Source organism: Taudactylus pleione, unplaced genomic scaffold, assembly GCF_031769625.1.
Source record: "Taudactylus pleione unplaced genomic scaffold, aTauple2 ptg000212l, whole genome shotgun sequence".
In the NCBI taxonomy this organism is placed as follows: Eukaryota; Metazoa; Chordata; class Amphibia; order Anura; family Myobatrachidae; genus Taudactylus; species Taudactylus pleione.
This window is the reverse complement of record NW_028284614.1, coordinates 9,932,026-9,957,643: the sequence shown is the minus strand read 5'-3', so window position 1 is coordinate 9,957,643 and position 25,618 is coordinate 9,932,026. Positions and strand designations below refer to the sequence as shown.

The window sequence follows — 25,618 nt, the reverse complement described above, 5'->3', positions numbered from 1 at the left end:
CATATGGGAGCATACCTCCTGACGCTTCTGGAATCTCCAGGAGACTCCCAAATGTCAGGGTTCTCTGGGACTTTGGAGAGCAGACCAGCCTGTCAGATCCCGCACAATACCCTAATGAAGTGGGCAGTAACGGAGGATTGAAAACGTGTTTCACTGTGAATTGAGTGATCATTGTCCTGCACAGGTGGATCATGTGATGGACTTATTTAGACCAGATGATCCTATTTTTTTGGGCTTGAACATCGTTTTCTTTTCACCTTACTGGATAGGGTGGACAATTAAACTTGCTAGAGTAGGCATGTGTGTGTTAAGGGGTGAAGTGAAACAATAAAAAATTCCATCCTAAATGTCACAGAGCCGAGACCATCTAGTGGTGTTAAAAATTAATTTTAGTACACACAAATGATCAAAAACATTTGATTGGTTCTAATGTGGCCTTTACCTTGCGTCTCCCAGAGTGGTGAACAAGATGGCGATGCGCATGCGCAGTACTAGGTTTAGCGACCATCTTGGTAAGGAGTGAAACCTCACTGGAGGTTTCAACATGAAGTCTTTGAGGTAGTGCTCTCCATCTTCAATAAATATGAAATCTGGTACCCCCCACCATCCAAACTTTCTAAAGAGAAGAGGTGGAGATGCCCATGGACAGGGACAGACTGAGGCTGTTTTCGGCCCTGGCATCCCTCTATGCCTCTCGGGGTCATGGCCAGGCCTCACATAGGCTGCTTGTCAAGGCTTTTGGGAGTCACCGGCCCATCAGTCCTCCTGGCATTTGCCAGAATTGTCAGCTGGCAGGTCCGGCCCTGTCCATAGCAATCAATTTTATTTATTTATAAACAGTTTCTTATATAGCGCAGCATATTCCGTTGCGCATTACAATTGGACACATTAATAGAACAAAACTGGGTAATAACAGACACATATATAGGTAGGAGGACCCTGCTCGCAAGCTTACAATCTATAGGGAAATAGGCATTGATACACAAGGATAGGTGCAATATATTGCATTTTGGTCTAGCTAGAATGCAGAGTTTCTTTGCGGGCTGTATGGTCCAGTCACACAGGAATGTAGGGCAAATGTCAGGAGGATGTGAAAGAAAGACAATGTGTGAGGTTATGTGTGGACTGTGAAAGGGGATGTAAATGGATATGGAAGCTATGAAGGGTATGTGGGCGGCTCTGGAATCTGATAAGCTTGCCTGAAGAGGTGAGTTTTCAGGGAATGCTTAAAGGATTGGAGACTAGAGGAAAGTCTTATTGTGCATGGTAAGGCATTCCATAGAGTGTATGCAGCCCGAAAAAAAAGTCCTGTAACCGTGAATGTGAGCAAGTAATACGTGGGGATGAGAGAATCAGATCTTGTGCTGAGCGGAGAGGTCGGGTTTGGAGATATTTTGAGATGAGTGAAGAGATGTATGTTGGTGTGGTTTGGTTAATAGCCTTATGTGTAAGTAAAAGTTTATTGTACTGAATACGGTAGAAAACTGGCAACCAATGGAGGGAATGACAGAGCGGAGCAGCAGACGATGAACGTTTGGCGAGGAAGATCAGCCTCGCAGCTGCATTCATAATGGATTGTCATGGCGAGAGCCTGTTTTTGGGAAGACCATTAAGAAGACTACTGCAATAGTCAATGCTGGAGATAATGAGTGCATGGGTTATAGTTTCTGCAGTGTCTTGTGTGAGATATGGTCGAACTTTGGATATGTTTTTTAGATGTATGTAACATGATTTTGAGACAGATTGAATGTGGGGAACAAAGGACAGTTCAGAGTCAAGGATGACACATAATCAGTGAGCTTGTGGGGCAGGGTGGACTGTCGAGTTATCAACAGTGATAGAGAGATCAGGTTGGTAACTGTTATTGGCCGGTGGAAATATAATTCATTCTGTTTTAAGAAATATTAAGTTTGAGGTGGTAATATGACATTTAAGATGAAATGACAGAGAGACATTCAGTGACACGGACCAGCAGAGATGAGATGGTGACAAATCTGGGGAGGATAGGTAGATTTGAGTATCATCCGCATACAGATGGTACTATAGATTGAGAATAGCAGAGGACCTAAGACAGACAGGTACTCCAACTTATAGAGGTAGCGAGGAGGAGGCAGAATCAGAAAAACGAACAGTGAAAGATCGATTAGATAGGTAGGATGAGAACCAAGAAAGATCTGTGTCCTTAAGACCTAGGGATTGTAGTGTTTGTATGAGAAGAGACTGGTCAACAGTGTCAAAAGCAGCAGAGAGATCTAGAAGAATTAGAAGTAAGTAATGACCTTTAGCCTTGGTAGTGGCAAGATCAGTCACTACCTTAGTCAGTGCTGTCTCTAAATAAATTGTGTGAGTTAAGAAAGTGTGTGAGGCAGGTGTAGACAAGTCTCTCAAGTAGCTTGGAGGGGCATGGGAGTTGGGAGATGGGACGGTAATTTAAGAGAGTGATAGGGTCAGAATATTGTTTTTTCAGAATGGGAGTAATACTGCATGCTTGAACAGTGATGGAAAGATGCCAGTAGAGAGAGAGAGAGATTGCAGATTTTAGTTAAGGTTGGGATGAGCACAGAAGACAGAACTTTACTGATTTGTGAGGGTATAGGATCAAGTGGAGAGGTAATAGAGTAGGAGGATGAGAACAGTGTAGATACTTCATCTTCATTTGTGGGGTCAAATGAAGAGAATGTGCCAGAGGGTTCAGGTATGGAATTTAAATGTATTAAAAAGTTGCTTGGCGTTAGAGGCTTGAGCAGAGATTACAGATTGGAAATATGTTTGTTTGGCAGTGTCCAGAGCAGTACGATAAGAGTTGTAGATAGTCTTACATGTTAGGAAGTCACTTGGAGTACGAAACTTACGCCACTGACGTTCTACTTTACGTGAGAATTTTTGTAGGTGTCTTGTTAATTTAGAATACCATGGTTGACGTTTAAGTCTAAGTGGTGTGTGATGGGAATGTAGAAATTGGTGAGAGTAGTTGTTGTAGAGAGGTAGATAGCTGTTGAAAGTTAATAGCATTAATATTTCTGCGTGTTTTAGGAGATTTGGTTGATTTCAATGACATTGAGGTTGATGTAATGGAGGAGAGTGTGCAAGTGATAAGGCTGTGATCTGAGAGAGGGAAAGGAGCATTAGTGAAATCAGAAACTGAGCATAGTCTGGTGAATACTAGATCAAGGTAGTGGCCCTCCTGATGAGTAGAGGAGTCAGTCCATTGGGAGAGGCCAAGAGAGGAGGTTAAGGAGAGTAGTTTAGGCATAAGGGGATTCTAGCTATGATTTTCTAGAATGTACTTGATAAATGATAGCTACAATTTGATTGGCTGATATAGAAAACTTCACCACTTTGATACATTTTATCCAGAAAGACATTGAACATCAAATTCAGACGTCTGGTTGGGGAAGCTCCGGAGTGTTGTGTTCAGTCCTAGAGACAATCTCTCTAGAAGGAATGGCGATTATATATTGAGGGCAGTAAATGCTTAGGAGAGATATTCATCAGAAAAAATAAAGCCTAGTAGAATGGTATAGGAAGATACAAGGAATAAATAGGAACAAACAACAATGGTTTGTTTACAGCACTAAATGGGCCGTAGCTTTGATAATCTGCATCTGACAAAATATTTATGGGGTTTGTCCGCTAGATGTACAATGTTTGCTAATAAAAAATAACTTGCAAGATGACCCAGAAGTTCATCCAGATTACACACAGCCGGCATGCATGTGTGTGAGGACTGGCTTGGGTCCACCGAAGATTCCTGGCCTGAACTTCAGCTCCAGGTCCCAAATCCTATCTGCTGATGTTTGATGCGGCCACTTCAATGGGGCTACTGATAACAGCCCGGTCACTGACTGTACAGATAGAGGAAGATGTAATGTGATGTAAGGATGGAGATGATGAACTGTCAGAATATCAGACCCTGGGAAAATGAGGTAGAACCAGACACTGTTGCAAGTGCTGTATAGGTTAAACCCATCAGTTTGCTAGGGAGACCAATGGCGATGTTCTATCACTTAGCACAAGAGATAAGTTAGAAGAGTTAAGAGTTAAGTTAGCAGAAGTAATACTTAACATAGGGGGAAATGTATCAAGCCCTGGAGATAGATAATGTACAGATGCTCAATTGAGAGCATTGTGCTAGATAAATGACAGTTAGTAGCTGATTGGTTGCTTTCAGCAACTTTTCCATCTCTCTCCAAGGCTTGGCACATCTCCCCCATTGGCTGTGCACTTGGTTAGGGTACATAGTGGTTTGGTTCTAAAAATTCTGAAGTTATGATTGCAATCTATCAAACTAATGAGTGATTTAAATTGGTTGGATAATCCATATCTACATATTTATGTATATTGTGTATGTGCGCCCCGTGCCGGCATCCATCAACAGCACACGTGACTTCAAGACTTCACAAAAAAAAGAAGCCCTGGAGCAGGAGGCTGGGAGTACCTCCCTTCACTGCTTTATAGCTCACTGAAAAATCCTCACTATCCGAATCGGAATCTATTACATTTGTTCTTCTGGGTGATGGGTGATCACTAAGGCACGGAGGACGCACCTGATCACAACACTATAACGCTGCCCACTCCATTGTACATCATGGTGGTGAGATAGGCAAGTGGCGCGATCGCAGTTTATCTGATTTCACATATACATATGCGCATGCATCCAATATCACTGCTGTGTTTAAAGGGCTACAGTGACTGGAAATCCCCCAGTTCAGAAAATATTTTAAAAAGATGAGTTAAACATAACGACATAGCGGAACAGTTACATTAAGTTTCATATTTACTTTACGATGAAGTCTGAAGACTATTTTTGCGAAACAAAATATTTGAGCGTATATTGCATGTATGACATGTTTTGTATGGTATACGTTCAGGAAGACGGCGAACGCAATGCTGTCCGCTGGCTTCCCGACTGCTTAATACCGGCGAGGGTTAAATGACAGGCGTCTAAATCTAGACGCCTGTCATTTTACCGATGCCGGGAGACCGGTGCCCAGCATCCCGATTGAAGAGGGATGCCGGGCGCGGACAGCCGCAGGGGGGAGGGTTAGGTTTAGGGCTCCCGGGGAAGACTTAGGGTTAGGCACCCTCCCCCCCTTCCCCAGGAGGTTAGGGTTAGGCTAGGGGAAGGGAGGTTAGGGTTAGGCACCCCGGGGGGAGGTTAGGGTTAGGCACCCCCCGGGGGACTTAGCCGGGGAAGGGAGGGTTAGGTTTAGGCACTTAGAGGGGGGATTAGGGTTAGGCACAGGGGGGGGAGGGAGGTTAGGGTTAGGTGCCCTAAAGGAGGGTTAGGGTTAGGGGGTAGAATTAGGTTAGTTTATACTTACTTTTAGGACGATCTGGATTTCCTCCTCTGTCGGACTGCCGCTGCCAGGATTTGCGGCCGGCGGTAAATCATACCGAATGCGTTTCGCATCATTTAACAAAAAGTAAAGGGAGGAATGGCGCTCGTGGAAATTCCGCTTGCCCCTGTACTGCTCCTTTGGTAGGCGTGCCGGGGGCGTGCCTCCCTGACAGGGGCGTTCCCACGGGAACGCCTCCCGTCAAAAGCCGGCCCACTGACATCACTAGTGATGTCAGTGGGAGTGATTTTGGCTCTGATAGAGCCAAAATCACTCCGGAGCTTGCGGTTGAAAACCTCAACCGCAGGCTCCGGCTCGCAATTTCGATGGTCACGATGGTCTCGACCATCGCGGCCATCAAAATGCACGCTCGTATAGTCTGTGGGTGGTGACCCACAGCTATACGAGCGTCCAGAAGGACGCTCCATTTTCATGGAGGTCGGCCCTCATTCAGAGCGTGCGCTCTGCTCAGAGCGTACGGCTCTGAATGAGGGCTATAGGCCCTCATTCAGAGCCGCTCGCTAGCGGCCGTACGCTCGTTCCGAGCGATGTTCGCACATCTGCACAAGCGTACGGTTTTTAGTACGCATGCGCGAACCAGTCAGTGCGGCCGAAAATCGTTTGTACGCTATATAGCGAGTGCCTGCTATTTTGAGTGACAGAATGAGGCGTATGTGGGTGGTAACAGGGGAAGGTGCTTGTAAACGGGGGAGTGGAATTCGAACGCAGGCGTGCTTAAAGGTCAAAACTGGCGTTTTAAGGGAGTGCATAATTAATACAGCAGCGTTATTGACCACGTCACTTGGTTTTTTTAAACTCAGAACTGCTCGCAAAATAGCGGTTGAAAAAACCAACCACAAGAATAGCGAGCAGTTCATACGCTGGTCGATGTACTCGATTAATCTAATAAATAGCGGACATGACGTATGGTGCGAGCGGCCAGGGGGCGTTTTTAACAAATAAACGAGCGTATGTTTTGCACGCTCGTTCAGACTTAGAGGTGTGAACAGACTGCAATTTGCGAACGGATCATTTGAATAGCCACCCCTTGTTTTTGAACGAACGACCGCAAATAGCGAACGGCTCTGAATCAGGCCCATAACCTGAACAGTACCAAAGTGAGACAGTGCTGAAGGCAAACAAAAGGAAACTAGGATTACTCAAGAGAACGAACAGCGCAGGGAATGACGCAAATGTTCTTCATTAGTGCAGGGAGTGAAATCATTCCTCACAGACTATCCTGCCAGACAGCAGCTGCTCTGCAAAGGAGCGACTTCCTCTCTAGTAACCTCCAATATAATCATATATTAATATACAGACACACCCACACACATGTATCTGCACCCACACATACACACGCACAATCAGCAAAATGCATGGATAAATCACACAGATAAACTTGCATACTCACATATGCTATGCATTCACACATTTACACACAGAGACATGCACACACATATACATGTTCCATGTTCTCTCCAGTTTACACGCTTCTCTATGCACTCTGCTTCTTCTCTTCCCCATCCAGTACACAAAGCAAGGGCCAAACCCACCATGCCCCTAACAGCAGCCTCACCTTCGAGAGACACAAAGTACAGAAGTTGCCCATAGCATTAGCAACCAATCAGCTTCTAGCTATCATTTATCTAGCACAGCCTATAAAATGACAGGTAGAAGCTGATCGGTTGCTATGGGCAATTCCTCCACTTGACCAGTTCTCCACTCTTTAGAAGGCTAAACACATCTCTCCCTCTTTCTGCTAGTACCCAGTAGCCTTTTATTACTGTCTTTTTATAGTAAGGCACTATGGGTGATGTTGGCCCTATATAATTAAACACTAATATACCTTTTAACAACCCAGATTTCAGTTGTGTGCAATGGTAGGGTTGGGCATCGACATCAATGGTTGGCATCCATCAATCATTTACTGGTGGTGTTCAATGGGAGGTGGCAGAGGACCAATGGTGGACATTTGTGTGGCTGTGGACAATCTATGTGTCACATTCAGGCTATCTTGTACAGGGTCCCAGGTTGGGAAAGGAACTGGAGGTGAGGGGCCTGGATGTATGTCCTCCTCTTCCACAAGCACCTGATGTTGACGAGACCTGACCAAAGGCGCGGAGTCTAACCTGCTGGGAGGTGTTCACTAGCGACTCCTCCAATCGGGATTTGGGTTTAAGCTGCACCCAGCAGGCAGGTTGCGGCCCTTTGGTCAGATATCCAGCATAAGTGGGAAACAGAGGAACACAATCGCAGGTAAAGCACAGGAGAAAAACACTAGGAATCAGTACTTGGATGACTTACTGAGTACACACACTGTGGCTCCAGACGCAGAACTGGCACAAGAAGATGACACTTAGGAGATTGTACTCTGGTGAGGTACTGAGTACATACACTGTGGATAAAAACTAGGAATCAATCACTAGAAGAACAGAGCGTGGAACCTGGAACAATGCAACAGCAAGCCTTCACTGGAAGAGCGACGTTGTACAGGCAACTTCCTGTTGTCCAGAGCCCGGCTAAATACCCTAAAGCAACAGTCCATTGGAGGACAGTGTCAGCTGACCGCAACCAATGCTACCATTGGGTAAAGGGCTAATCAGTGATATTTCCTGCATTACCGATCCTTAATTTCTACAAAAGTAGGTGAATATGTTAATGTTCACCTGCTTTTGTATAAATTAAGTGATGATGAATGGACCTCTAGGTCTACAAACCATTGACCGTTATCAGGAAGAAAGGGATTTTTAGATAAATCCGATGTTAGGGTATTGTTCTGGTTTCAAAAGTTTGGGATATTCTGCTCAAATAAATGTAATTGTAATGCATTCAACAATGTTCAGTTGAAACTAGACAATGTCCAGTGGATCTAAGGATAAGTTAGTGTACCACCAATCATGGGCGTTGGAACTGGGGGGAGGGGGGGGGGAGCAAGGGGACAGGTCTCACCCCCCCAAAAGATTTGAATGGTGCGGCACCATGGACGGTGAGGGGCTGTGCTTTACAGTAATAAGCTGCACAGCCCCTGCACCGCATGGGAGAAGAAGTGTAATATGCAATCTCTAAGTTAAAACACTGCACATTACATCTCCTCCTCCGTACGGTCAGGGGTCGTGTGCAGCCTATTGCTATAAATTACAGACCCTGACCGTCCACTGCTACAGTGAGTCCCTGGCTGCACAGTGTGCGCGCCTAGGTAAGAGTGAGGCAGGGGAGGCGGGCGCCAGGACGATTTTATGTTGCCCCCCCCAACATAAAATTGTTCCGACATCCGTGCCACCAATAAGCAAATTCCAACAATGGCATCTGCAAAAGAAGAGCTTTGGGCATCTGGATGTTACAGGTTTATAGGTCTGTTCCTGCAACAACAACAAAAAACCAAGGAATCTTGTGGAAACACAACTTTAGCTAAATCTAATACAGTTATACCTATGAGATGTGCAAGCGAGCCTGTGCGTTATCTCACGGTATGTAAGGCTGCACCACGTAAGTCAGATTTCAGACACGTTTTCTATGATACAACCTTTAGCATGCGTTTTCACAGTGGGTGGACATCAGTGACAACATAATGACAGGATGTCGTTTTCTAGTCAAGTACCTCTCCTGTGAAAATGTCCTCTTTGCCTTAAAGGATTAACCTTCATGTCAAGAGATCTTAAAACCCATTACATATGGCATATAAACAACTGATGCACGTAACCTTGGAGAATGTCTGCTGGAGACTTATCTCTCAATAGGACACAGTAATAGCCTGAATCAGACGGTAGTATTCACATGCCCTTGTCGTACAATAGCATTGCCTCAAGAAGACTAAATTAATGGTATTTACTTCTCACATAAAAGAAACTGTGGATAGGTAAATGGATTCTTATAGCTACTCAATGGGGCACAATAAAAGGCATTAGATATTGTTAGATATCTTGCACTGATAAGCTCTAATGAGCTTGAGACAGCTATATTCAAATTGGGCACATGCAAGGATTGCTGATGTTGGGTGGGGTGGTTACTGATTACCCAGGCCTGGGCTTGTCGGAGGGGCCCGGGTCAGCCACTGAGGAGGACAAATATCACCCTTTGCAGCTTGTGGCACAGCACATTTTATTGTGGGGGGGAGGGGGTGTGGCCACGCCTCCCAGATCTGACCAGGCCTCCCAGTTCCCAGGCCTGGGCCAGATCTCAACGTCCTTTGGTACATGGACCCATACAGCAGGGCTGTAACCACATTCCCCCCCCCCCCCGTAAAATCCTCCAACTTCCCCACTGAGCCTTGGTCCCCCCCCAGGTGGGTACTAGTGCCTACGAGGATTGCTGGACTAGGAGTGGCAGTGAGTGGCTTGTCATTGGAAGCTCTCTTTGCTAATGTCACACAGGAGTGCGATTAGCACTTAGAGCTTCCATCCTTACAATGCTTCTAGGGGCTACAGACTATGCAGTCCCTAGAAGCTGTTTTAGAGCGGATGCGCAAATAGTGATTGGTAGGCGCCTGCATAGTGTATAGTGCAGGTGGTCTGCCCAGTGCCCGGACCAACCACCAAGGTGCGACCAGAGCTGAAGCCTTGGACAGCCCCACTAAATAAAAAAAGGTAGGAGCCGCCACTGGCTGTAATTTTAAGGGGGAGATTTATCGAGCCTTCTAAAGAGTGGAAAAAAGGATCAGTGATGTTGCCCATAGCAACCAATCAGCTTTGCTGTAGCATTTATCAAATACATTTTAGGTTGAAGCAGACTGCTATCAGTGGGGGAATTCAATTCAGTGCGATGTTGAATAGCCGTGGGAGGGCGCTCCTGAAGCTATTCAATACGCCGCGCTGTTTGGGCGGGCTAAGGATTTCTTCCCACACCCCCCTGGGGATGCGAGGAGAAATCCGACCAAAGTGCCGGGTACGCAGCTGTTTTTCTGCTTAGTGCGGTGCTAACAGCAGCACGCCTGGCACACCCTTGTTTAGGCGAGAGAACCGGCCATACAGCGCACTGAATTGAATAGCTCCGGGAGCTTATTCCCGGCGCTAGTCAATTCACGTTGAATTGAATCGCCCCAGTGACTTTTCTACTCTTTCAAAAATTTGCTACATTTACCCCTATGGTGAATACTTATCTAGAAGGTAAAGTTGGGGATTAATTTGCATATCTTCACCCACAACTCTAGTAACCGTTACTTATATAACGCCATTATGTTCCGTTGCACTTTACAACTAGAAACAAATAGTAATTAATCAAGACTTGGTGTTTACAGACTGACAAAGCGGTAAGAGGGCCCTGCTCGCAAGCTTACACTCTATAGGAGACTAAGGGGTCTATTTACTAAGCAGTGTTAGGAGACAGAGTGAAAAGCGATAAGAAAGTGATAGGGTGCCAGCCAATCAGCTCCCAACTGTCATTTTTCAAACACAGCCTGTGAGATGACAGTTGGGAGCTGATTGGCTGGCACCTTATCACTTTTCACTGTCTCCTAACACTGCTTAGTAAATAGACCCCTTTTCCCTTATGCAAATCCTAGCGGCTGATTAGTATGCCAGTCTGAATAACAGCTGCCACTCATTGGGGAGATGGGGGGGGAGGGGACTTGGATATGATAATTAGAATGGGCCAATAATTGCTGTTAGCATTTTTGTCAGAGTTCAGCCGGGGATCGGCCATCCCTTACCGTCCCGCCGGCTTCCTCTGACTTCCCGGGCAATCGGACGGCTGGTGCGGCGACGTGGAGGTGCTGAGCATTCTTCCTGATTCTGGTGTCTCGGGTGGCCTGGTGCGCGGGGATCGGAGTTCCTGTCATGGGCACCGCCATGACACTTCCTTCTCTAACTATCCTTCCTTCCCTGACAGTCTGGCCGGTCAGCTGACGCTGTGGACCAATCAGTGGGCTTCCAGGGGTATATATCCGGCTCCTGTGTATCAGGTAGTTGCCTGAACAATTGTCGCTGCTAGTGTTACTAGTGGTCTCTCGTTCCAGGTTCCCTTGCTTCCAGTGATCTATTCCTGTGTGCAGCTATATCATTCATCTCACCAGTGCTTTACCACCTCAGCCTGTGTGCAGCTATACCATTCGTCTCATCAGTGCTTTACCACCTCAGCCTGTGTGCAGCTATATCATTCATCTCACCAGTGCTTTACCATCTCAGCCAGTGTGCAGCTATACCTTCCATCTCACCAGTGCTTTACCATCTCAGCCTGTGTGCAGCTATATCGTCTATCTCACCAGTGCTTTACCATCTCAGCCAGTGTGCAGCTATATCGTCCATCTCACCAGTGCTTTACCATCTCAGCCTGTGTGCAGCTATATCGTCTATCTCACCAGTGCTTTACCATCTCAGCCAGTGTGCAGCTATATCGTCCATCTCATCAGTGCTTTACCATCTCAGCCTGTGTGCAGCTATATCGTCTATCTCACCAGTGCTTTACCATCTCAGCCTGTGTGCAGCTATATCGTCCATCTCACCAGTGCTTTACCATCTCAGCCAGTGTGCAGCTATATCGTCCATCTCATCAGTGCTTTACCATCTCAGCCAGTGTGCAGCTATACCTTCCATCTCACCAGTGCTTTACCATCTCAGCCAATGTGCAGCTATATCGTCCATCTCATCAGTGCTTTACCATCTCAGCCTGTGTGCAGCTATATCATTCATCTCATCAGTGCTTTACCATCTCAGCCTGTGTGCAGCTATATCATTCATCTCATCAGTGCTTTACCACCTCAGCCTGTGAGCAGCTATATCATTCATCTCATCAGTGCTTTACCATCTCAGCCTGTGTGCAGCTATATCATTCATCTCACCAGTGCTTTACCACCTCAGCCTGTGTACAGCTCTATCATTCATCTCATCAGTGCTTTACCATCTCAGCCTGTGTGCAGCTATATCATTAATCTCACCAGTGCTTTACCACCTCAGCCTGTGTACAGCTCTATCATTCATCTCATCAGTGCTTTACCACCTCAGCCTGTGAGCAGCTATATCATTCATCTCATCAGTGCTTTACCACCTCAGCCTGTGTGCAGCTATATCATTCATCTCATCAGTGCTTTACCATCTCAGCCTGTGAGCAGCTATATCATTCATCTCATCAGTGCTTTACCACCTCAGCCTGTGTGCAGCTATATCATTCATCTCATCAGTGCTTTACCATCTCAGCCTGTGAGCAGCTATATCATTCATCTCACCAGTGCTTTACCACCTCAGCCTGTGTGCAGCTATATCATTCATCTCACCAGTGCTTTACCACCTCAGCCTGTGTGCAGCTGTATCATTCATCTCATCAGTGCTTTACCACCTCAGCCTGTGTGCAGCTGTATCATTCATCTCATCAGTGCTTTACCATCTCAGCCTGTGTGCAGCTATATTATTCATCTCATCAGTGCTTTACCACCTCAGCCTGTGTACAGCTGTATCATTCATCTCATCAGTGCTTTACCATCTCAGCCTGTGTGCAGCTATATTATTCATCTCATCAGTGCTTTACCATCTCAGCCTGTGTGCAGCTATATCGTCCATCTCACCAGTGCTTTACCACCTCAGCCTGTGTACAGCTGTATCATTCATCTCATCAGTGCTTTACTATCTCAGCCTGTGTGCAGCTATATTATTCATCTCATCAGTGCTTTACCACCTCAGCCTGTGTACAGCTGTATCATTCATCTCATCAGTGCTTTACCATCTCAGCCAGTGTACAGCTGTATCATTCGTCTCATCAGTGCTTTACCATCTCAGCCTGTGTGCAGCTATATCATTCATCTCATCAGTGCTTTACCACCTCAGCCTGTGTGCAGCTATACCTTCCATTCCACCAGTGCGTTACCACCACCGCCTGTGTGCAGTATACTATCCATTTCACCAGTGCTTTACCATCACAGCCTGAGTGTAGTTATACGTACCCACCTCTCCAGCGTCATAATCTCTGGCTGGCTCCAGTACCACTACCCACCTCGTTACTGGACTCTGTGGTCCCTACCTACGTGTTACAGTATTGCACCGTGGTGCACTCTTTCTAACCGGCAACCCGGTAGAGTGTGCCCACAGTGCACACTTCCTTGTACCTCAAGTACCCCTTACCGGCACAGACCCTTTGGGCCACGAGTGTTCGTCTCTCCTTTTTCCCGCGGGCTTTGGTCACCTAGTCAAAGGACCGCGACCTGCTTACGAGGTGCAGCTCAAGCCCATATCCCGATTGGTGGGGTCACTGGCGAACACCATCTCGTGGGTTAGATTCCGCACCTTTGACTAGGTCTCGCCAACGACCAAGACCCGTGGATGCGGAGGTCATACATTCAGGCCCCTCGCCTCTGTTTCCTCCCGCAGCCTCAGGCCTCAGCTTTCAGAAAACCGCCTCCCAGCGTGACAATTTTGCTATAAAAATGAAACGAAAGCCTAAAAAAAAAAGGAGTAATTTTTTGCCAGTTCTTCCTAAGGAAAAGGACAAAAGAAGAAAATCATTTTACTATCGGAAGGAACACGCTCTCTATGTTTCTGAATATTTTCTGACACGTCTCGTTTTTTCATCTACTCGGCGCCCGTATTATCCAAAAGGGAAATGGATGAAGCCTTCAGCGGCCACTGAATTAATTTTCAGCAGTGAGAAAGGAGAATCGTTTTTATTTTAATTACGAGTCGCCCAATAATAGGATTCACACAAGAGAGAAAGAGAATAATTCATCTGTATGACTTAATAAGACATTAACCTACATATAGCCCTGCTCCTCTTTACTTTTTTCATGGAAACCATACCTCAGTGCCCTGCTATTATCGCGCTGAGGTCACCACTCTTTATCTACGGAAATCTCCGATGGGAGGCTTGTGATACAATATGACTTCATAATACTACATTAACTTCCAATGTTTTATGCAGCATCTTTGGTTATTTTCGACAAGTTTCATGACTCGGGGCTTCTGCAAACAGTTTATTGATGCGTACACACGGTATGATTAAACAGAACGATATTGATCATATCGTTATCGTTCATATCGTCCTGTTTTTGGGCCCTTCCAACCCCCAAACGACAGTCGATATCGAAATCGACCATCGCCCGTGCATGCAGACCAACCTGGTCGATATCGACCACGTTAGCCTGGTTACTATAGGGACCCGCGATCGGGATGTTCGATATCAGAAATCCAGCACATGCAGGACGATCTGACAACGATATCTTTATCGTTGTCTGATCACTCCGTGTGTATGGAGCTTATGGCGGATAAGTTTTCCAAAGGTATAAAAAACAAAAAGGTATAAAAACAAAAGGTATAAAAAAAGGTATAAAAAAAACAAAACAAACCTGCGAGACTGTTGAAAATAAAAATAAAAGATGTTTCTGTACGTGCATTACAGTGTTACAGAAACCAGAACTTGGATCTCATCTGTAAAGGGGCCTTGCATGGTTCTTTTTTAGACACTCAAAGAACCCCATGTCACCTGGAAGTGGGTCCAACAAGTGACAAGAAGGCCAACTCAGCCCATCTAGTATGCTAACTGCTCAGTAGGGCACCACTTACTCACTCATGCAGCGGTGGCTCCCACCCTTTTGGACGAGTGGGCTGAAGTTTTCCCTAGGGTGCCGAGAAACCTTGCACCGGCCCTGGTTGCACATAACGCCATCACAATTCCGGCTGCGCCTAGAGATTCGAAATCTCCCACGAACAACCGCCTGTATTCGGTGACCATTTCACAACGATCGCCCCGCCGCCAAGCCTCCGCTTGTGAGAGTAGCAGTCATCACTATTATATCGATCCGACTGAAAATGAACAGATCTCTGCATTTGCGCAGTTCAGAATAGCCTGCATCTCTGTCTACACACCCTCGACATGTGAGACCGCTCCAACGCCAGCCGGTAACACCCATTCAGGCCTATGTGACATCGGCCAAGATCTGGTTGGCCCAGAGCCTGTTGTAATTGCTCTAAATTGCCGGTGAGGGTCGTGATGCGTGTGCAGTTTGCAATAAAGTTGCAGAGGGGGGGTCCTGGCGCATTCCGAATTGCATGCAACCCAGCACGACACAGGATACTAATATATACATATATATATATATATATATATACATACACATAAACATCTAAACCAATCTAGCATGACCTTGGGAATTCAGGGCCTTGTTTGTGAGAAACACCCTCCCTCCGAATCCTACAGTCTCGCTATTCTCCAAGGCTGACAACCAAGGTTGGATGTAAACTGCTACAGAGATTTAGAACACGATTAATTGGACAAGCTGCATTGTCAAACTTTACCTGGAGCAGTATACAGTACATTTATATCCCAGGAGTTACAGGACCAGGCATGGCTGAGATTCTCCTAAGCTGCAAGGGTTCAAAGATTCTGCTAAGTGGCAGGAGGGAGTTTCACCGTGCACGCAACACTTTCCCCTGAGGTCAGTGCACCATCGTACATTACTGTGTTCTTGTCAATTGTAAATTGCTGTGTGCACCAGTGGAACAACGTACAGAAATATATACATACATGGAGGGGCGTATTATCAAAGAAGAGGAAGGACGCTTGTGCACTCTACGTATCGCGCCCTCCCCTTGGATTGTGCCAGAGTCTTCTTGCGTAAGCTAGATATCTCCAGAAAAATGGTGCCGGCGCCATACTCCTGAAGAAACCACTGGAATTTTATGGCGTCATGTGCAGGCTTGCCCTGTCGGTCTTTATACCGCCACTTACTGCAGGTTCCCTGCTAATGCAGATTTGAGAAATGCATAACTTTGATTTCATTTTGTGGGACGCGATTTTTTTTCAGCGAGATATGGGAGTGAAGCGGGTGCATTTGTAAGTGCTTCCTCTTTTATGTGTGCACCATCTTTCCTTCCCTCTATCTCAGGTCCTGGAGACGCAGGGGCTCTATTACAGAAAAGCGCAATACCAGACGCACTTCGATCAATGTAATAAAAAAATCTCCAAACACACAGGTAAATATGACGAGGCCGTGGTAACAGAATTGCGTCCTATTCTGAGCTCAGTGCATGCAGGGATCCATCCGATTTCATTAGGACCCCATGTGCCAAGGATGGGGCTGGTGCAAACGCTGACTATAGCGATGGACGGCCGCTCGCACAAGCATAAGGCTGATGGCGGTGCGGGGATTGTTGCGGCTGACTATGAATACAGGCGGGAGTTTGCAAGGATTTGCGAAAGCTGGAAGAGGACGGAATTGCGAACGCCATACGTGTGACTCAGAATCAAGCCCGATGTGTCCACATTACACCCAGATCTCCAAACCACACCCAGGTCTGACCAGGCCACACAGATTCTGATGATACCGCAAAACGATTTTGCAGATTATTTTTTTCTTAGTCTGCTAAAAATCCAGGCAGTCACTGTCCATGCCCCCCCTCCCAAATTAAAAAAATACTTTTTAAAGGGGCAGCTGACCTACTGTAGTCCCCCGTTAGGCCCCTCCAACAAGCCCCGGCCCGGGTAATCATTTACATTATACTGATATTAAAATACAACCTAAAGTTCCGTGACTTAACATAAAGGGCACTCTATTGCCATAGACAACCCTTATGAAATGATATTCTTATTATAAGTCAATGAGGGAATCAGTGATTATTTAATGGCCACGGTTCTCCAATTTCAATGTATAATCTCGCCATTGATTTACAAGGGAATCCATTGTTCCTTATAATGATTTATGACGCGTTTCATGACTTCAATAAAAAAACTCTATAAACCCCTGATGAAACCGGAATGACGAATCTTGGTGGTTGGTGACGCACAGCTGTGTAAATGACTCCTGTAGTTTAGAAGACTTTACTAATGTTACTCATATTTATTATCATGCAGATGAAAATTTACCTTTTGCAGACACCACCAAGGGAAGGAAGATGAGAACGTTGAGAAAGTGGTTGGCCCAGCTAGTCATCCTTTTCTTCTCATCTGTCCACTAGAGAATCACCTGGAAAGCAACAGGAGAGACATTAACAGTAATCTCCACAACGTACAACATGTTTCCACCAACAATAATCCAGTTCACGTTTTTTACTCTATTGAACCATCAAGACAGATACAATTTTGAAGCTTACTGTGCCCTTATATACCATGGTTCAATCACTAACGTGTTTCATGCTTTTGTATACATGAATTAAAACTGCCATGCTCTCACTTAATTTGGCAAGTACGAGATCTACCTAGATGTCATCCACGTTTATATTTTAATAGTTAACATTATGGGGGTGTGAGGTTCTGATTTTGTTGTGGACCCGGGGTGGTGATAGGAGCAGACACAGAAGCAGACTTAAATGAAAAAGTGGAGTTTTTAATAAGTGGCTTAGAAGACATGGGAATGGCAAATGAAAAAAGTCCAGGTATAGCACTAAAGTGCACTTGATAACTGTAGTGGGGTTAATAGGAGAATGTCCAGATAGTGACAGGCAGGAATAGTCCAGTATACAGGTATGGTGAGCTGTAACAAATGCAGGCAGAGGTAATGAAGTCCAGCTGGGGGTGAAATGAGGCAAGGTGCAGGGAAACAGCAGGTTCAGGTACTTAGGCAGGTGAGAAGGTAAATGGAGGGTGCAGGGTAAGTCCAGCAGGTTGGAGCAGGCAAGGTTCAGGCTAGTAGCGCTTTCAAGCAGGCAGGTAAGGCATAGGTACTCTCTCTTAGCCGCAGCTGAGAAACACGTTGCACTAGCAAAGGAAGGAAGGCTCTGGACCTTCCTAAATACTCAGTGCCGCGCTGTGACTGGCTGGAATGAGCACATGACCTACCAGGATTGGACAGCTGGAATCACATGGCCGCAGGCAAGATGGCGGTGCCCATGCCAATGGGACGGAAACACCGCCAGACCACACCAGGCCTAGTGACAATGTGCACGCACAGAACCATGCCTAGCCAATGCCCCTCGCCAAACACCAGCACCGCTGCCAGAGACCCCCCCACCATAACGACCTCACAGGTAATACCCGGTGACCACCATGCCGAGAAACCCTGGCCGTGACAGGGGATAATGTTGAGTTTGATGGCGTCAGTGTCCATATTAGCATATGTGAAATATGTTTACTAAAAACCGCAACGGAGAGTTCCGGCATAATACACAGCTGCAGTATCCAAACACTTCTGCTATTTACCTTACTTACTCATCACACACTGCCTCACGATGGAACATGTATAACAGTACAGGAAAAAGGAAAAAAGTGCACAGGGATGCACAGGCCACTTAAAAAATATACACTCTGTAGAGGAGAAAAGGCGATGACGTCTCAAAAAGTATAATAGAAAAGATGAAAAGAAAAAAGGTAATGCTATGGATAATCTATATAATAAAATCAAGTGCTGATAACGGACATAGATGAGAAGGAAGAAAGTGTTAGAAAGATTAAGAGGGGGATAAAGAAGAAGATGAAAGGGGATGAGTGCTGAAGAGGAAGAGAGAGACAGAAAGAGAGAGAGAGAGAGAGAGAGAGAGAGAGAGAGAGAGAGACAACACAAGATGCTTAGGTGGAGTGTGTTAAAGATATCAAGGGATCCAATTCCAAGTGATATGTACAAATTTTGTGGTTTATACAGTATGATACATTTCAGAGGAACCTCTTCTTAGATGATCTGAGATGTTTCCATTGTCAATGTTAACATATAGCCTAGCACCACAATACACCAAAAAAGTGGCAAAGGCCTATTACAGTGTGGCAAATACTGTATTTAATATAAATCATGCAGGATTAAAAACACGGGCGACGATCAGGATCCAAAGGTGGCCATAGATCAGCAAACCATCCTATGCGTTTCGTTGCTTGCTGGTTGGATTTCACAGGAGAAGCTGCTTCTATTCCATCAGCTAATTTCATTGTCTAATCTGATCTGTTTATTATACGCAACATTAGAGAGCATTGTGGGGTTTGTTCATTTTGGGGCTGATTCTCAGTTGGGAGCAAAGCAAAAAAAACTCCCCAAAAACTTTGCACCTTGGCAAAACCATGTTAACTGCAGGTGGATATTTAAAAATCTGCAGATTGGGATTAAATTTGGGAGGGGGTGTTTTATATAAAATCTAAATTGCTGTGTAATAATAAAGATGCCCAGCATCAATGGACTACATGCAAAAGCAGCCAGTATTTAATTTTAACCTGCATGCAGAAATAAGAAAATATGGTTTGTTCCAGGTGAAAAGTTAGGCAGAGTTGGGGCGATTACCCTTGGCCCCGCACCATGCAAGATTGCCGGTACACACTAGAAGATTTAATGAAAGAAGGAACGATCACTCGTTCCGTCCATCAAGAATATGCACTGCATTGCATGCGATATCGTGTGAATGGCCGTGAAGTACGATGACACGCGGAAGCGTGCAATCGTGGCTACACATTACACGATTTGCCAGATATATCGATTCGATCCGCCTCAAATTGGTATATCGGACGATATATCGTCTAATGTGAACCAAGCCATACTTGCTTTCTTTGCCTTTATGTGTGTGTGTGTACACTATATATATATATATATATATATATATATATACATGCACACAGATAGGTGTATAGTCCTATAGTTTTTTAGATCGTGCTTTAGTGCCATTTCACTTATTATTTGTTGTTTTGTTTTTAGCCATTTCAATAGTTCTTCTTGTTCTGTTAGCATCTGAGATTTGTGGTCTATCAGAGTCCCGATCACTGGAGAGAAACACATTTATCGGAACAGCTATCCTCCTGGGCACAGCGCCTGAGTTTTGTCTTCATTTTCCAAAATACAGGAGTCGTACAACACAATGAGTCATTGTTTACCAACACTGCTTTCATCCAGCATATCTCCACGGATGGATCGGAAACAAGTTCCAATCGCTTTGTTCATCCAATATAGACTGAAAGGGTTAATGTATATTTGGTTAAACCCATAACAATAAATCATAAATTAGTTTTGTTAGACAATGTAACAATAATCTACATGTCGGCTATAGGTTACTGAGTCAACATTAATAAATGGTACTTAATAACACTATGTACTAATTAAAACAAAAGTCACGACAATTGTCCTGACTGGTAATTAAATCAAATTCAATTAATTAAATGTACTTCTGCTGTATGCTATAATGCTTATGGGAATGAGGGACACACTATGTGTTTGAAGGGACCTGGGTTGGGCTGTTTGATATGTGTTTTAATACAAACGGAGTGAGCAGTGCTTCAGTACACTTGGAGGGAGCAGCTGAAGGTGTGTTCCACGAGTGCACTTAGGGGTGGTGGTGGTGGGGGGGAGCCGGAGGTGTGTTCCTCTAGTGCACCTGGGCTTAGCAGCTGGATGTGTTCCACAAGTGCACTTGTGGTGAGCAGCTGGAGGTGTGTTCCATCAGAACTTGTGTTGAGCAGCTGGAGGTGTGTTCCATCAGTGCACTTGGGGTGAGCAGCAGGAGGTGTGTTCCATCAGTGCACATGGGGTGAGCAGCAGGAGCTGTGTTCCTCTAGTGCACCTGGGCTGAGCAGCTGGAGGTGTGTTCCACTAGTGCACTTGAGGAAGCAGCTGGAGGTGTGTTCCACCAGTGCACTTGGGGTGAGCAGCTGGAGGTGTGTTTCACCAGTGCACTTGGGGGGGATGGAGCTGTGCTCCTCAAGTGCCCCTTGGATGAGCAGCTGGAGGTGTGGTCCACCAGTGCACTTGGGGTGAGCAGCTGGAGGTGTGTTCCAGCAGTGCACATGAGTTGAACAGCTTGAGGTATGTCCTCCAGTGCACTTGGGGTGAGCAGCTGAAGGTGTGTTACATCAGTGCACTTGGGGTGAGCATCTGGAGGTGTGTTGCACCAGTGCACTTGGGGTGAGCAGCTGGAGGTGTGTTACACCAGTGCACTTGGGAGGGGGGGAGATGGAGCTGTGTTCCTCTAGTGCCCCTTGGCTGAGCAGCTGGAGGTGTGTTCCACCAGTGCACTTGGAGTGAGCAGCTGGAGGTGTGTTCCACCAGTGCACTTGGGGTGAGCAGCTGGAGGTGTGTTCCACCAGTGCACTTGGGGTGAGCAGCTGGAGGTAGGTTCCTCCAGTGCACTTGGGGTGAGCAGCTGGAGGTATGTTCCTCCAGTGCACTTGGGGTGAGCAGCTGGAGGTGTGTTCAACCAGTGCACTTGGGAGGGGGGGAGATGGAGCTGTGTTCCTCTAGTGCACCTGGGCTGAGCAGCTGGAGGTGTGTTACATCAGTGCACTTGAGGTGAGCAGCCGAAGGTGTGTTGCTTAATAAACATGCCCCTTAAATAGGCTTACCATACTATCCCTTTGACCCGGGTCTCTCATGAATAAAACAGTTTCTGTGGCTGATTAAAACCTGGTGAAATGCAGCTTGAAGTCAACACATTTTGACTGTTTAAATTAAGTGCAAAGGACCAGTTACGGATGTAAGAAAGCCTTGCTCGCTTTATTTGTGTGCACCTCTATGGGACAGGATATCCCATGTAGTATTTGAAAACAGTTCGGTATGGGATGCCGGCGCTTGGGATCCCGGCGGTCATTCATCCCAACACCAGCATCCCGACAAGGTTAGGATACCAACACCTGTTGGTCAGTATTCTAACCCTTCCTCTCTCCCTACCCCTAACCTTCTCTCCCTGCTGCCTAAACCTAACCCTCCCCCTTAGTGCCTAAACCTAGCCTCCCCCCGCACCCTAAACCTAACCCTCCCCCCTTAGTGCCTAACCCTAACTCTCCCCCTAGTGCCTAACCTTACCCCTTAACCCTAACCCTCCCCTAACCTCAGTACTTACCGTCAGGATTCCGGCGCCTGCATTCTAACCGCTGGCATCCCGACTGTTGGGATTATAGCTACATCCCTTTGAGAACATGGATCTGATTGGAACCTCAGTGCTAAATGAATCTGTCCAATAGGACCTTGTTTCATAAATTTTTACGCAATCCCACTTTAAATGATGTCATTTCCCTGGGCTTCCTGCTGTTTTCTCCCGAGGACCCCTGATGTGATCAGGCATCTAAAAAAGAAAACCTGAAGAAGGAGGAATATTTAGGAAAGTACATTTTGAAACCTAATAGAAGATACCGGCCTGCAATATTCCCAGAAAAATGATGTTTAACGGATGTGAAACTCTAAAGGAAACTAATAAACATAACACATTTTCATCAACAAAAGATGCATAAATTAATTTATATTCTGAAGCCGAGTGTCTCATTTAATCTGATTCAATTTGGAGTTTTTAAACCTGAATTTCTTATTTCACGCCTGAGATTTTTCTCTTTCTAACAGTTTATCTGGGTCATGGTGTAGAGATACAGAACAAATTATCTCATACAATGATGTGTGTAAGATCTTTTTGCACTGAGACTCCCTTTCCGTAACCCCCATGAAACCACTTTAGTGCCTTCAAAACATATGTAACTGGGTGACGCAACCAAATCTGCCAAACCGCACACAGACATCCGGGGCCCTGCACACTCATGTCACCCAGGGACCTGCTAGTACAGAGTGCGGGGCTGCCTTTAGTTAGTAATTGTCTCCAGTCTTGTTTATACTTGTTCATGGAATTCAAGAATATATCATGAAACAGAAAAAAAAAATCCCTAAAAAAATTAGGGTAATGCTAGAAAACACTGGGGCTGATGCACTGTGGTTCGCATCTCTACAGCCAGGCGGCCGCCCTTGTTAGTACGTTTAGTTTAGTAGCAGTCATCATTATTATCAGTGAGCAGTACCACCAGGGCCTATACTAGGTTGAAAGGATACATCTGAAAACAACTCCGCATAATATCAATACGTTTACTCTTAGCAGTCCATTTACTAAGCAGTGTTAGGAGACAGAGTGAAAAGTGATAAGATAGTGATAAGGTGCCAGCCAATCAGCTCCCAACTACCATCTCACAGGCTGTGTTTGAAAAATGACCGTTGGGAGCTAATTGGCTGGCACCTTATCACTTTCTTATCACTTTTCACTCTGTCTCCTAACACTGCTTAGTAAATAGACCCCTTAATCTTTAGAATTCTCCAGTGCACCAGACCTTAGCCGCAAACATCTGCATTTCTAGGCTACATAAGTCTGTAATTAGTATAAAAGTGATATTACACAACAGTATACAGTGTCATACATGATGGCTGATTTGCCGCCTCCTAGGTAACACGTACAAATGTCATATGGAGATTGCTGGCAGGGGTGAAGCCAGCCTTTCTGTCATGGGGCAAAGACTCATCACTCTCCTGGTCCCCCTGGCCCAGTCTCAGTGGATAATTGTCACCTTCAACCTCTATGATTGCCATATACTACATGCAGCATTAGTGTCTGCCATATACTACAGACAGCTTTAGTCACCCCCATATACTATAGTCAGCATTAGTAACCATCATATACTACAGACAGCATTAGTGAGTGCCAAATTATACAGACAGCATTAGTGACTCTCATCTACTACTGACAGTATTAGTAACCGCCATATACTACAGATAGCATTAGTGACCACCATATAGTACACAAAGCATTAGTGACCAACATATACTACACACAGCATTAGCGATTGCCATATACTACAGACAGCATTAGTGACCGCCATATACTACACACAGGATTAGTAACGCCATATAATCCAGACAGCAATAGTGACCACCATATAATACAGACAGCATTAGTGATCACCATATAATACAGACTGCAATATTGATTGCCATATAATATAGACAGCATTAGTGACCACCATATACTACAAACAGCATTAGTGCCCCATTCCCCATATAATCCAGAGAGCATTAGTGATCGCCATCTGCTACAGACAGTATCAGTGATCATCAAAAACTACAGATATTAGTGATCACCATATAATACAGACAGCATTAGTGACCGCCATATTATACAGACAGCATTAGTGAATGCCATATACTGGAGACAGCAGTAGTGAATGCAGCATTAATGAATGTCTTATACTACAGACAGCATTAGTGACCACCATATACTACAGACAGCATTAATGAAGATCACCATATACTACAGACAGCATTAGTGATCGTCATATACTACAGACAACATTAGTGATCGCCATATACTACAGATTGCATTAATGATTGCCATATACTACAGACAACATTAGTGATCGCCATATACTACAGATTGCATTAGTGACAGTCATATGCTACAGACAGAATTAGTGAACGCCATATACTACAGACAGCATTAATGAACGCTATATACTACAGACAGCATTAGTGACCACCATATAATACACACAGTATTAGAGAAGCCTATTGCTGCAGAGGAGGTAAGGATACATTTAGTCACAGGTCAATTATAAACATGCAAATATTTCCTTATGTCATGCAATTTCAATTTGAATTCACTGTTATTTTATACAATGCACATGTGATAACATAGTCTAAAGGGTGGATTGATTTGCACAGAGCTTATTTTTTCCACGCAAAATTACTTCTTTTTTTTACATATCCCTGGAGGTGCTGGAACCTGCGCTTTTGCACCTTCCAGATAATTGTTTGGTGGGATGATAACTCATTTATAACCACATTGGAATAAATGCCATGGAAAATGGAGACACACAATATGGCTGTCACTCATAACAAGCAATAATAACTGGGCTGCATTTGTGCTTTCATATGTCCTGGGAGCCGAGACCCCAACTCAGACAGATCTTCAGATACACCACTGGTGGTGCACATGACTTACCAACCGCTTGAGCCCAAACAAAACCTGTTTACAATGGTGGACACAGGGCAAACGGCATCCATGGCATTCTGCATTATTAGTGATGAGTATGTAACTAATATGGCACCTGATTTGATTGGTTACCCTACATTAATATAGACCACCAGCATGGTCAAGGTTGACTTACCCTCCCGTCCCCGACTTGGCTGCCACAAGAAGCTTTGTAGCTGCTGTTCTCAAGAAGGAACATTGGGCCTGATTCAGAGCCAGACGCTCTGACCAGAGCGCTCGCTCTGAATCAGGGCCCTCCTACCTAAAAATGGAATGGCCTCCTGGCCGCTCGCATAGCTGTGGGTGACCACCCACAGCTTATGCGAGCGGCCAAAAAGATGGTCGCGATGGTCGTGACCATCTCGACCATCGGGCTTGCGATGAGACCCTGCAGTAGGGTCTCGCTGCCGCAAGCCCAGGAGTGCTTTTGGCTCTACCAGACGGTAGGCGTTCCCATGGGAACGCCTCCGTCTGGGTAGCAATGCCCCCGGCACGCCCACCAAAGGTGGCGTGCTGTCACTCACCATCGACAGCACGCCCCCTTTGGTGCGAGACCCATAGCGACAGCTTGGCTGTCGCTATGCGGGTCTCGCGCATGCGCACGACGGAGCTCCCTCCGTCGTGCGCATGCGCATTAGGGCACCATCGACCCGCTTGCGAGCGCTCAGCGCTCGCGAGCGGGTCTGA

At 45.6% G+C, this 25,618-nt stretch overlaps 1 protein-coding gene across 2 annotated transcripts in view; it reads right to left on the bottom strand.

Annotated features, from left to right (window-relative positions):
• Window positions 1-25,618, bottom strand: part of SHISAL1 (shisa like 1) — a 163,470-nt gene that overhangs the window by 44,254 nt on the left and 93,598 nt on the right. For both annotated transcript variants that reach the window (XM_088478377.1, XM_088478376.1), the window contains exon 2: window positions 17,118-17,217. In XM_088478377.1, the coding sequence (XP_088334503.1) occupies window positions 17,118-17,184 (67 nt within the window). In that variant the 5' untranslated portion in view covers window positions 17,185-17,217. The remainder of the gene's footprint in view (window positions 1-17,117; window positions 17,218-25,618) is intronic.